Source organism: Odontomachus brunneus, unplaced genomic scaffold, assembly GCF_010583005.1.
Source record: "Odontomachus brunneus isolate Ranch 3 - 2012 unplaced genomic scaffold, Obru_v1 Obru_scaffold_006, whole genome shotgun sequence".
In the NCBI taxonomy this organism is placed as follows: Eukaryota; Metazoa; Arthropoda; class Insecta; order Hymenoptera; family Formicidae; genus Odontomachus; species Odontomachus brunneus.
The window spans coordinates 22928-36051 of record NW_022639456.1 but is presented as its reverse complement, the minus strand read 5'-3'; the positions used below and the strand labels follow the sequence as shown (position 1 = coordinate 36051).

The following is a 13124-nucleotide window of genomic DNA, read 5'->3' as shown; positions in this document are numbered from 1 at the left end:
TCTCTCTCTCTCTCTCTCTCTCTCTCTCTCTCTCTCTCTCTCTCTCTCTCTCTCTCTCTCTCTCTCTCTCTCTGATATATATTCAAATGTTTCCATATAATAAAAGTAACTTAAAATTCAAGTTTGAAAATTTTTCACTGTGGACGCAAACATGCCGTTTACTCAAAAATGGCAACTATATTTTGTTCAATCTTTACAAAAGTAACGTCAGTGTTAAATGTACTTGCATGTATTTCATTATTGATTCAAAGTGTGTCATTACTATATTTTGGGATAGTGCACAAGGTACACACCTGTGACGTCTGACCTTTAATTAAAGCTTGAGCTCGCGGCCAGTAATCATATAAAGTCAGACAACGTACAAGGTTTTCGCTCTCACTTTTGTTGCGCGTTTATAAAACGTCCCTGTCTCGCATTATGATGCTTAAATCAACAGAGCAAAGCATTTATTAAACGTCTTCAGCAAATGATTTTGCACATAAAAAGAAAAATTTATCTGATATTACACTGCTTGCGTACAAATTGCACACAAATGCTGCGGTTCAAATAAACACACGTTTTACGATCTCCTTGTCATTTTACGAAATTTTTGATATTATATTTTCCTATAATAATTACCTTGGTCACGATAATAATAGCATTGTGATAATTGCAATGATGAAAATGTATAATTTAACGTGAATATTGATCGCGTTAAGGTTCTCAATTATGTTTCGTTTTTTTTCTTGGAGCGAGAATAATCTGCAGTATCGCAGCAATCACGTGCAGCATATATGCGCGCGTATATGCGACTTATATAACAATAAAATTCAAATTATTCACATCCCCTATGAGTAACTCGGTCTATGGATCACTTGGAATGACTTGGATAAATGTTTCTTTTTTGCAGTTCACTTCCTTGTTGCAAACTGAACGTCGCTCCTTGAGTTACGAAACGTCGCTAATAGGCTAATATTAACCAGTTTATCAGTGGAATTCTGTAACTCGTTAACTGTCGTTAACGACAATATTACAAACACTGTGTGTTGTTGTGCATCTTTTCTAGCATATGTTATATCTGCGCAATATTAACGCGACAACTTGCTAACAACAGTTAACGAGTTATAGAATCGCACTGCTGTAGGATCACTTAATTCCATAATTTTATAATGACAGTGTATGGTGTGTCGTTGCAGCTTTTCTATTATGTATATACTCGCGCAACGACAACGTAACGATAACGACATTCGTCGTTAAAAAGTTACAGAATCAGTAGACCGGCATATACTTTGTCAGTTTGCTTATTTTACGCTCAATATAAAATGTGTAACATAAGACTTGTAAATTTTTAATTGGCAATAGAAGATCCGCTTGTCGCCGATGTACGTTTGCGCATCGAAAATTTCTGATTTTGTTCCAATTGTTTTCGATCAAAAATTTGTAGAAAAAATACTGTTTATCGATCAAATAACAATAAAAAATGTAACATTTAATCAAAGCAGTATACAAGCAAAGGAAAAACTATTCTACTAATAGCGATATTGCGTTTTGTATTAGATAAGTAAACAACGTGTGTACGTGTATAATACACGTCAATTTGAAAAAGATACACGATTTGTGATGTGAATTACGATTACGTTGTAATTACGTTACAATGCTAACGCATTCTCTATAGTCAATGCATGTAGCGATATGTGCATATATAGATATAATTGTACTAATCATTGGTTAATCTTGCAAATACCATCGGAAAATGTCAGATGCTACCACGTCAATACAAAATAGAAATATATATTGCTAGAAAGAACGAGTATCTAATCTTGATTTAAATAAAAATCTTCAATTGCCATGTAGTATAGTAATATTTCTTCTCTCTCTCTTCCTTGATATATTTCTTTTTAAACTAATCAATTTGCAAAATTTTTAGAGTAAAGATTTTAGAGTACAGGAACGTATGTTTGCGATTGTAATTTTACCAAACAACAGCACATGACTACACGTGAAGTACTTTAACTGGCGTATTCGATCTTTTGTCGTGTCCTTTTTATATAGATATATTAGTATGCATTTCTGTCGTATCAACATTAGCCAGTCGCTACAATGTTTATATATATTATGTTAATATTCCTAATAAACAAAAAAGCCTATAAAACGCAAACGCTACACACCTGTCGTAACTGTAACGCAAATGTATAAAAATAAAATGATTAATGAAGCAAACGGGCTGATGAGATGCTTAAATAAATGTTTATTATAAGATTCTGGTTAAACAGACTTACCAAATTTGGAAGATATTAGTAAAAGGAAAGTATCAGCACACAAGTCTTGAGCAGAATATGTATCGCATACAAATTAACTCGACTGATAAGATGAACGATGTAAGTGAAGTCAACTATAATGAATGAACTGATTGCATCGACGATTGATCGCCAATTAATAACGTGCCGTAGCGTCACGATGCTCACTTTCCACCTGTCTAGGTAGTAATAAACTCCAATGTCCCCCCACCATATTATTGAAGTAGGACATTTGCACTGCGTTAAGAGCGGAGTCGCGCTACGCTTGTCGCTGCACAAAAAATTCAGTCACGTGCAATTCTCAGACATTAATGTCCGCAGTAGACGTGCATACATAGAAATATATTTAAATGTGTATCCAGCACTGTACTCTTTCTTACAAGATATATTCGTGAATAAATTATCTAACTTTAACCAAGTTATCGAGATCGATCCTCTTCCTCTAATTATACAATATCACCTGAATTACCACCGTGAATAAACTAAATTAGCTATTGGTATCAAAAGAATCACAACATACAAATCGTGTACAAGTAGACATTATTTTGACGAATCATATTTTATTTGCTATAAATGCGTATATAAATATGTATTTATAAAGATTCCATTAAACGTATAGGAGCGAGCTATTTATATTACAGGATATACTCGACTAATAATCGAACGAATGTTATTTTTTTTACCTGCAATCTTTTTTCTGTTTTATGAAATAATATTTGTAGTTGATCTAGTTAAGATCCTCACTATTAAGTGTATTATTTCATAGAATGTTATAGTGTATACAATATTATTCTTGTTTGCTTCTTGGCAACATTTATGTCAAATTTTGCATCAAACGCTGCAATTTACGATTTATCCGTCGATTTTTTGTACATTTCAGGATTTGTCGCACAGCCAGGGCACGTATGTAAGGATTCGTGAATAAATATTTCACAGTCTAAGCAGAATGGTTGATTACACTTTTCACAGATGTATACCTAAAAATATATGAATAAATATATATGTGATACATTTTTTCTGTACGTATTAATTTAGAGCGATTCAAAACTCCTTAGAAACTCTCGTTGTTCTATAATGTTGTCCAATCCGCGTTATAGATTTCTCGACAAATTCGAAATGTGTATTATTTATATATAATTTCGCTCGCGGCCATGTGTATATGCACATTTTTCATTGCAGGTATTCAATATCGCATACGAAATATTCAACTTTGCATAATTCTGCAACAATATATACAAATAATGAAAAGCATTACCTTTTTGTCCTTTTGAGTAAAAACTTTTTGGCAACCAAAGCATGATGACTGATTACCTTCAAATCCAACTTCTTTAAAAGTTGCAACTGGAAACAGATAGTGATATGAACGTGCCAAGTGTGGAGCGGACACCAAAGTAAGACCGCAAGATCTACATTCTACAGGAAGTTCGCAATGCTTGCTGAGACACTGGGGACATAGATAACCAGTGCTCATCAGTTTAACTGATTCATCAGAACTTTCCGCATGGCTGCAACAAACAAAAGATTCTGATATACATGTGCACTTCTTTGTCGTTTGAAAGATTTCTCTCACACACACACACACACATATATATACACACATACATCAGGTTAAAAATGCTATTAGTGCATTTTAGTTGCAATACTGTTGCAAATATAAATTACATACATTACTGGTTTGTGTACACTTACCACATACACACTGTCATAGGTGTATCTGTCACAGTGGAGTGTAAAGCATGATGAGGAAATCCCATTTTCACAAGTGCTGCATCTAATCGTGTTGCAGCAGGTGGAGGATCTATATGCGAATTTAACTGCTCTTTGTAATGCTTATCATCGAGTGCAACGCCATGTTCACCACCAGTGGCATTTGCCATTCGCTTGCAAATATATAACTCTGCAGCTAATCCTATAACGCTACATCTAATGCCGTCCGACTTCATGTTCTGCGTGGGATAATCTTCACATTAGAAGTTCTTAAAGCAGATTTTAAACGCATATATACACAGTCGATAAAACATACTAGTATCGTCTCGTTAATGTCTCCAGGATCACAAGTAGTAAGAGCTCCTATAATTACCAGTATTTCTTTACTAGCGTGCGACGGTAATAATCGCAATGACTTTAAGGCCAACTCCAAGGAATTTTGCAAAGATGGTTCACCAGTTGCTACAGTTTGCTGTAATGATTGCAATTCCTACAAACAGTATATATATATATATATATATATATATTTTTTTTTTTTTTCTTTCTTTGTGTATTATTATATACATATAAAGGTGTGTAAAAAGTTTATCTTCAACTTTAATAAAGATAACAAAACATATAATATTACCTTGATATGTTTTTTGGAATTACCAGCTAAGTCGCTAATCTTCTCAGCTCTTTTATTCCTAGTAATGATTACACCCAATTGACTTATAGGATTTTGGTAGAAAAATTCTTCAATAAAATCTTCTAGAAGCTTAAGATAAAATAATATTTAACAAATCTTTTTTGTACATTACACATATGCATATATACATACATACATACATATATACACAATATCATAACATTAATACATCTCACATATATTTTATACCTTTAAAGAACACAAAAGACGAGTTGGTTTTAAATCTTGATTCGACATTGATTCAGAAGCATCTAAGATTATATAAAGATGTCTCATCATTCCCAATCTAGCACCTTCTTTTCTGTCTAACTGACGTTTTCTTTTGGCATTAAGAATAATGTCTGCTACAGATGGTTCCAACAACCCATGATCGTCTTCCTTGATAGCTTCCCTACAGTACAAATATATTATTATATAGTGATTATGCGCTATTGAACAAATATTGAATATAAAATATATATTTGGATATTTAAAAGCACCATCATAAAACAACATAAACACTAATATTAATTAATTGTTACATGAAAAACATACCATGTTTTTTCATAACCAGTCTCCCAACGATATTCTTTTTCCTCCTCTTCTTCAGCCATTCCTTATCGAGATTTGGATTCAATTTCAAATTGAAAAAATACTATCGTCGTAATAGCTCGATAGAAGGTAAGAAAATTTATAATATTATCATACACACGTGTGAGATAGAATATATAATTTACTCTGTACGGTGAATAGGTTATAAAGTTGTTTATATTATCATCACTGATGCAAGTATCTCAAAATTACATCGGAAATGTACAAGAGGTTAGGCGGATACAAATTAGATCTCGTATCATATAAAATGCTGGAAAAATCTTTTCCACTGACGAGGCCTTCAATGCCTTTCCTCTTCCATTAATGTCTCTCCTTTTCATCTGAACACTATGAGTCTGTTTTCTGTTCTTGCATTGTTGAACTGGTGCAATAAGTTAGAATGAGACAAGTATATTTTTTCTCGCTCTATCTCATTTCACCAGTTCAGCAATGCAGGAACGAAAAACAAACTTTATATCAAGTTTTAGAAAACCAAACTTTCTGTTTGCTTCGATAAGTACACTATCATTTGTCTATCCAATGGATATTTATAATCTATATTTCAGAAATGAACGCATAACTTTCGAGGCGAAAATATTTCTTTAAAATATTTATTTAAAATCATTAATTATTTTTTTTTTTCATAGAACGAAGAATTCTGACGGAAAATGGAATGATACAAAGGGGATTATAACCGGAAAGCGATTTACAATGTGTTTTTCACACATACACACACACAAGTCAGTTTCGATAAAAGAATCTAAGGAATCGTCTACAATGCGGTTTTAAAAGGCGTTTTTCGTTTCGTGACCACGGTAGCGTTTGATTGGTTAGTTTAGTCCACTTAACGCTTGCAACGCCTCGAGCAACAAAGATAGAAAGACACTCGCGGCGTTAAATGGACCAAACTAACCAACCAAACGCTACCGTGGTCACGAAACGAAAAAACGCCTAAAGTCGTAGCACTAGTCTGTGCGAATCGATCATGTATCTAGTTTCTTCGCGTAAACTTGTGAAAAATTGAAAGTTTTATTGACGTATTTAATAAAATTTTTCATTTTACACAATTTTGAAAAAACATTGAGAAAATAAATACATAGATCGATTCACACACTAGTGCTACGATTTAAAAACGTACAACTGGAATCGCATTGTGAATGAAAAGATTGGAAACTCTCGTTTCTCATTAGTGAGTCCGATGAAATTTTAAGACAAACTTGAGGTAAGGCCAAAGATATCGCCATTGTTAATTCGTAAACCTTAGACTACTTTTGCTTTTCGTTGATTGCGTCCATCAGAAGTGAAGGATTATCGTAACTATGAGCATTGAAAAGAGGGACGAATCTGTTGCAGAATCACTATTGATCGAAGGCAACTGTGTCTTTGAAAATCTAAATTGTCGGATTACGATCAATAGGCGACGTCGACCGTTGGTTTCCCGCCAAAAGGCTCTTTCTCAGGATAGGCTAGGTAGACCGGGGCAGTCTGGGACAAACCTGGTAGACCGGGTAGACAGATAGAGGGCGAACGGGCGGCCGCCATTGGCGCCACTGTCAGCCGACGCGGTTGCTGTTTTCGTCTTGTCTCGCACGACAACGAGCAATTTCGCAGGCGGAGGAAAATTTAACCGATCGTCAACCTAGCAGTGTGTAAGTGAACATCGATTTGCTTTTGCCGATCGTGTCGTTAATCGGTTTCATCACGCGCCATGGTGTGTTCGAAAAGCATTCACGTTGAGGACAGGAAGTGAGTAGCTCGTAGAAAGAGTTTTAGCGACGAGAGCCATCTTTGACGAGCATCGGCTTGGCTCGTAAAACGAGAGGAAACGTCGAGTTGAACATTGGCAACAACGACGTCGCGTTGCCGGCAATGTCACCTGTTTCTCGTCAGTCGTATCCGCTAGTCATTTTCGTATATATTTCTCGTAGTCAGGTAAATGAGCCTCCGCGTTCGTGAAAATAACGAGATTGTTCGCGAAACGTGGCGGGAATAAGTCCGAGAGGTATAGCTCGGTGAGTATAGCTCGCCCCCTTGCCTCATCACACTCACACGCCACTGGTCGCGTTTACAATTCCATACCCATTCCCCGCATCCATTGACGCTGCGTTATTTGTACGGAGCTATGCGTTCAACTTGAACATTAGTAACAGGGCTGCCGGACGTTGGTGAATATCGCCACGGCTCCACGACGATGTCGCGCATGGCACGATGGGCCAGTGCCACGAGTGCGCGCGCGAGGTGCAATCGCGCGTGCACGAGCCGTGGTAACGGCGCGGCGAGTGTTGAAAAAAAAAAAGATTCGATTGCCGGCGTGGTGTTCCATTCCGGTTTATTCGTCGTAAACGACGCGGCGAGACTCCGTGGTGATGTGCGCGCGTTGCTTACTTATACTTGCCTCGTGTTATGTAGGAAGCGGGAAGATTGTTCGTAAATGGATGTTCCGTGTGAGAAAAGCTCAATTTTCTTCCCACTCCCTTCTTCCCCCCCCCTCTCTCTCTCTCTCTCTCTCTCTCTCTCTCTCTCTCCCCTCATCATCTCTCTGTCGTACGCGTCGAAGTCGATAGCCGTGCCGGGCTTCTTCCGCGTCGGGACTATTGTGAACTGTTGTATCAGTTTTCTCGCCTACTTACCTTCCCTTATCGTTATATCGTATTCTAGTTTTCGCAGAAGTTTCTCAAATTAATCTGCAGAAACTTTTCCATCAACGGTTACTGACAACAAAAAAGTTCAAATTCTCTTATTCGCTTCTGCGAGTATGTAGTAAAGAGATTAACAGTGTTTGTAGTAGCCACAAAAGATCTTTATATTCATCACCCATTAAACATTATTCGACTTGATCAAACGCGTTTGTTAAATTTTTAACTTCGTTGCAAATTTAACTTTTACGTAGGTTGCAAAGTATACAAATACAATATCAAAATAATATATGTTATATATAAATGTTTGGCAATGTATGTATTTTATTAGAGCATTAATATCTGTGGTTTTTAACACGTATATTAAAGTATACCATTTGAATTTTAGAAAAATAAGCGTTACAAGGGATCTAAGGAATTAAATAAACACATACAGGATGGAGGGAGACGATGGCCCTTCAGCCATTAGTAACAAACCTACTATTATCAAAGGTATTTTTTATATATATACATCTTAGGTATGTTTATATGTATACATACATATGTGTACACACACACACACACACACAAACAAACATTCTCTCACTTATTCTGACTTTGTGCTTGTCGATTGATATTTTCCCAGATAGACTTTTGTGATTATCATAACATAGTATAATTTGATGATAAAAACTAGAGTTTTTTTTGTCTTTCATTACATTCAGGCAAATATACTGTAGCGAATTAATCATGAAATTTACATCATATAACAGTTTAAATTTTGTTACATTGAGATGCAGTAACAAATCTACTAAAAATTACACTGAAATTTTTATGTTTTATTTTACATGACAATGTTTTCAGCAAATTTGGATAATTTTTTTTTTTTGTATTTCTTTCTGTCTTGTCATTCTATCTTCTGTCTTGTCTATGCATATAGGTGCTACGACTAGTAAAGTTGCTGCCAAATTTATATACGCCTGTCTAGGTGTTATGTCTTTAAACTTTTACAAGTATCTGTTATATCATTATAAACTGTATTTACTTTTTTTATCTCATTTTCATATTTTACTTTATTAGCGGCGCAAGAAGAAATGGGCCGATTGGATGTACTTGTATGTGGACAATGTCATAGCGTCTTTCACTTTATTGAGGAATTTCAAGAACATCGCACAAAAGTGGGAGCTTGCTCTGAAACATCGCACTTTCGCGAAAACAACGACGTCAGTGTCTATTATGTTCTGTATTAAGTCATTCAGTTAGATCAAAACAATATTGTTTGTTTCCATTTGCAAATTATCCTAATGTCAAAACCTTCCCACATTTGCAGAATGGACAGAAGGCGCAAGTTTGGGCGTTTCTTTTATGGAAGGACTCACAGATTCAACAGGAAAGCTCTGACAAGGAAGCAACTAAACCTTGGAATTTGTATCAGAAATGGTGTAAGATGGATCCACACGTAAGAGATTCATGGATCACAGCAGGGAAAACCATACAAACTTTCACAAAAATTAGTAATGCAAAAATGCAGGAAACACCAAGGCATATTCAATCAAACACCACCGACGGTAATATATTTTTAATACGAGGAGGTTGAGCGAGTGAATAGATTCATTGTTTGTATCGTTGTAAATTCTGCAGGTACCAAGCCTATAGTAGTTCGCAAAGTTATTAGAAACGGACAACCGGAAGAAACGAGCGATGTTAAGAAAGATACTACAAAAACTGTGGATACGAAAGCACAGGAACCTATGGAGATCGAGACGGACAAGAGGGAGAAACCAAAATTGAAACCGTCAATAAAACCGAAGGTTTTGCGCCATTTGATATGCAAAGTGTTTGTACATTTTTACATTTGTTTCATTTACTTATGAGATTGCTTTATTTCTGTAGAATAAGTCCGGCAAGGCAGCTACCGATGAGGACGCAGATCTAAGCAACGAGGAATATGTTGTTGAGAAAATTTTAGCTAAACGTTTAAACACGAAAAAGAAGTGCGCGGAATATCTAATCAAGTGGGAAGGCTACACAATGTAGGTGTCTTTTTTCAATTTCTTTCCCTTCTTTTCCTCGAGAAATTCTAATAATGCAGAATAAAAATAACATTTTACAGAGAGGACAACACATGGGAGCCCGCAGAGAACGTGGCGATTTGCAAAAATCTATTGGAGGAATTTGAACGAAACCTTGCTAAACAGAAGGAGCTTAAAGCTGCTCAACAACAGGCTAGCACGAAAGTCGTAACACGTACGAGTTTACCTGTGCAGAAACCAGTTATAAAAGTCGAAGCTAGCAAACCTGGACCAAGCACGGCATCTCAAGCAGGGTAAGCGCGATTCTCTTTGGTAGTTTTTTTAAGTTGAACACATCATGTTCTGGTACTTGATGCATAATTATTGCTGCGTGCGTGTTAGACGACCGATGCGGTCTAGTAAATCAAAAGCAATGGATCAAGTTAAGCAGTGGGTCGGTTCGATGAAGGACGAGGATAATGATTGTATGTATTCGTTTATTAATTAGTATTCCACTTACTCAATTCGATCAATTAAATATTATAGATATTGTTCCATTAACGTACGTGCGTGCGTATATGTTAGTAACAGGTAAGAGAAGAATCGATTATTCGGATAGCGATTCGGAGGATGGCGGAGGTAATGCTGCGAAGAGAACGAAAGTTGATACGGGAAGCGACGACGAATGGACCGGAGAATCTGAAGATGAAAGACTAACAGGCCGTAGCGACGTGATACAACGTGCTTTCAACCGCGCCAATGCTCAATCCAACGGATCCAACAGAGCGTCAGTCTCAACTACGGATTTAGCCACTTCGTTAGGGCTGCAGTCGCCCGATGGAGCAAAATCCAACCAGCCTCCCGTTTTAGTAGCCAATGCTAAAGGAGTGGTTAAAGTTGATGCGAAGCAAATGCCGAATTTAACTTCTGGTGTTTACGTTATGTCACGAAAGGACGGTATCATCAAGTTAGATTCATCACCTAGTGGCAAACTAGCGGTCAAAGGATCTTCATCGACGCAAGGTGTTTTGATGGTGCCAAATCGCGACAATACAAACGTAGTGAGGAAACAAGTAATCTCAACGTCGCAATCGAACTCGATGACTCCTGTGAAGGTAGTCTCGAAGATGGATGGCAGCCAAGTGGTAACTCAGATGAAGGTAGTCCAAAAGACTATCACGTCCAAGGTGAATGCGCAAAAGACGGAACCTATTAAAATACAACCCAAGCCGGATCCAACGCAGTTGCAACAGATACACGTTGTAACTGCGGTGCAAACACCGTTAACTCTACAACCTCGAATAACCACAGCTATAAGACCTGCCTCAGTCACACCTCAACGAACGGCGGACGGTCGTCCTTTGTTACCCAGACCGGCCCTACGGGCTACAGCGCCGACTAGCGTTCTCGGTACCATACGTTCACCAGTAAGAGCACCGTCTCCGAGACAGGTACAGCCACAGACGCCGCGTCAAGTGTTGCACAAGCGTACAACGACAGTCGTAAGTACTACGCAAGCCGTTTCGCCGAGCGCCGCTAGCACGGTCACACAAATTAGACCGAAATTCACAGTACTCACCACTCAACCTAAACAGGTGATAAAAACTGGTGGAACCAGCCTAGTGCAAACCACACAAAAGCAATCTCCGAAGTCGCCACTGGGTAAAACACAGTCGTTATCACCGCAGCAAAAATTACTAATGATAAAGAGGAAAGCCCAAGAAGCAGCGGGCATAATCAAGCCGGGTGGCCGTGGACTTCTGACAGGTGCTCGTGCTGCTGTGGGACGAGGCAGAGCGAAAGTAACTGAGTCGCCCGCAACGATCGCGCATGTGGGAAACAAACCTAAGGAGAGCAAACTAGCCGAGGGTGATGGATTACACATGCAGTTTCATGTTGGCTCAGAGGAGAGCAGTAGTGAGGGCGAACCAGATTTGCCTCCGCCCGACCCGGACACCGTCACAGCTCCCGAACCAGACAGTCCGCCGCGTCCGTTCACATTGTGCCCTCTCACAGGTCGTATTATCGGTCCGGACGGCGAACCGATCGAGCAACAGACGGAACAGGAGCCTGAGTCGACAGCTCCTTCGGCTGCGTTGTCGAGTGTGAAAGAAGCTTCCATCATATCCGAGACAGCGACGCCAGACGCCACGACGGCTACAACCACTACCACTACTACCACCATCACCACTACTATCAACACCAACATCACTAACACTAGCACCGCCACCACTACTACCATTTCCACTAGCAACACCAACAACAATACTGCTAACAACACTAATACTACTACCACTACTACCACCACTACCGGCGTCGTTGCCGCCGCCGCCGCCGCCGCCGCCGCTGCTGCTACTGCTGCGACCACAACGGCTGAATTGGTCTTACCTTCTCTCGACTCGCTCACGACAGAAAGCGGTGGCATGGTGAGAGTCGAAATGAGTCCTGGCGGTACTACAGGTACTATCGTCCAAACAGGCGAAACCGCGCAGATAAATCTGTCGAATGTCGCGGTACCTGCACCGGATCTACCTTGTTTGGACGATACATCACCCACAGTTCCAGTGACAACTGCATCCGTGACGACGCCCTTGACAGAAGCCGCATCTGGCGGCACCGAAACCTCCATCACTACGGCGTTGTCGACAGTTACGGCGACACCTACAGCTACCGTGTCAGTAACAACGGCTGATGTCAACAAAACCGAAGAGAAGGTCTCGGAGGAAAGAAAAGTGACAGACGAGGCGTCCAATCTGGTCACAATAGCTGAACATGGCGTTGTGTATCAGGTTGCGGGACAAGCTGAGGACGGACAGACACTTTTGGTAACGCGTGGCGCTGACGGCGAGCAGCAATGCGTGTACGTTACTACTGAACAGCAAGGAGACGATGGTTCCGTCTTGACGTTGGATCACGCTGTAGCTGAAGCTGTGGCGCAATTGATTCCAGACCAAGTAAATCTCACTCCTCAATTTTACGTGAAGGAGGACGGGACAGAACCGACTGAGAATTCAATGGTAATGTCTATAATGGATAACGCAAATGCAACCGATGTCGCCGGTACTCAAGAAGACAACGATGGACAGGCTCAAGTTGTAGCCCAAGTGGTACAAGCCGAGGAACCCACTCCAGGTACGATGTTTCCGTTATAACGATCATTACAAGAACTCTCGAGAGCGAGCGTGCAAGCGAGAGCGAGAGCGAGAGCGAGAGCGAGAGAGAGAGAGAGAGAGAGAGAGAGAGAGAGAGAGAGAGA

The 13124-nt window shown here is 39.2% G+C and overlaps 3 protein-coding genes across 14 annotated transcripts in view; 1 reads left to right on the top strand and 2 right to left on the bottom strand.

The window, feature by feature from the left end:
- LOC116851668 (cationic amino acid transporter 3) overlaps nt 1–2536 on the bottom strand; it is a 7715-nt gene extending 5179 nt beyond the window's left edge. The window contains exon 1 of one of the 3 annotated variants that reach the window (XM_032831325.1): nt 2259–2536. Coding sequence is in view for 1 of the 3 variants with exons in the window: in XM_032831320.1 (XP_032687211.1) it covers nt 1956–2064 (109 nt within the window). In the remaining 2 variants the exon portion in view is untranslated. Of the gene's footprint in view, nt 1–293; nt 896–1955; nt 2202–2258 lie in introns of those variants that run through there. The other 2 variants (XM_032831320.1, XM_032831332.1) reach the window with 2 other exon arrangements.
- Nucleotides 2537–2816: 280 nt separating this feature from the next.
- Nucleotides 2817–6118, bottom strand: LOC116851681 (general transcription factor IIH subunit 2). 5 transcript variants are annotated; one of them, XM_032831358.1, is made up of 8 exons: nt 5972–6118; nt 5206–5582; nt 4861–5062; nt 4612–4740; nt 4300–4473; nt 3966–4222; nt 3532–3781; nt 2817–3253 (listed from the first exon to the last, which is right to left on the bottom strand). In XM_032831358.1, the coding sequence occupies exons 2-8, from the start codon at nt 5262–5264 to the stop codon at nt 3122–3124; spliced, it is 1203 nt and encodes a 400-aa protein (XP_032687249.1). In that variant the 5' UTR covers nt 5265–5582; nt 5972–6118; the 3' UTR covers nt 2817–3121. The 5 variants fall into 5 exon arrangements, with proteins under 5 accessions (XP_032687249.1, XP_032687235.1, XP_032687240.1 ...); XM_032831344.1 differs by having other exon boundaries at nt 5952–6103; XM_032831349.1 differs by lacking the exon at nt 5972–6118 and adding an exon at nt 5763–5930.
- A 134-nt stretch (nt 6119–6252) lies between these two features.
- The window catches only part of LOC116851643 (mucin-5AC), an 8493-nt gene continuing 1621 nt past the window's right edge, over nt 6253–13124 (top strand). Inside the window, exons 1-11 of one of the 6 annotated variants that reach the window (XM_032831312.1) lie at nt 6253–6463; nt 6595–6890; nt 8266–8369; nt 8937–9079; nt 9187–9424; nt 9498–9667; nt 9750–9889; nt 9970–10182; nt 10271–10353; nt 10454–11370; nt 11464–13000. In XM_032831312.1, the coding sequence (XP_032687203.1) occupies nt 8315–8369; nt 8937–9079; nt 9187–9424; nt 9498–9667; nt 9750–9889; nt 9970–10182; nt 10271–10353; nt 10454–11370; nt 11464–13000 (3496 nt within the window). In that variant the 5' untranslated portion in view covers nt 6253–6463; nt 6595–6890; nt 8266–8314. Of the gene's footprint in view, nt 6464–6594; nt 6988–7014; nt 7254–7784; nt 8193–8265; nt 8370–8936; nt 9080–9186; nt 9425–9497; nt 9668–9749; nt 9890–9969; nt 10183–10270; nt 10354–10453; nt 13001–13124 lie in introns of those variants that run through there. The other 5 variants (XM_032831298.1, XM_032831305.1, XM_032831283.1 and 2 more) reach the window with 5 other exon arrangements.

What these genes read in the sequence shown, in the direction of transcription:
- LOC116851681 (XM_032831358.1), bottom strand. Translation starts at nt 5,264, where the DNA reads ATGGCTGAAGAAGAGGAGGAAAAAGAATATCGTTGGGAGACTGGTTAT. An exon ending in ACATTAACGAGACGATACTA is followed by an intron (nt 4,223 to 4,299) that starts GTATGTTTTATC and finishes TATCCCACGCAG; the next exon opens with AACATGAAGTCGGACGGCAT. An exon ending in TTACTCAAAAGGACAAAAAG is followed by an intron (nt 3,254 to 3,531) that starts GTAATGCTTTTC and finishes ATATATTTTTAG; the next exon opens with GTATACATCTGTGAAAAGTG.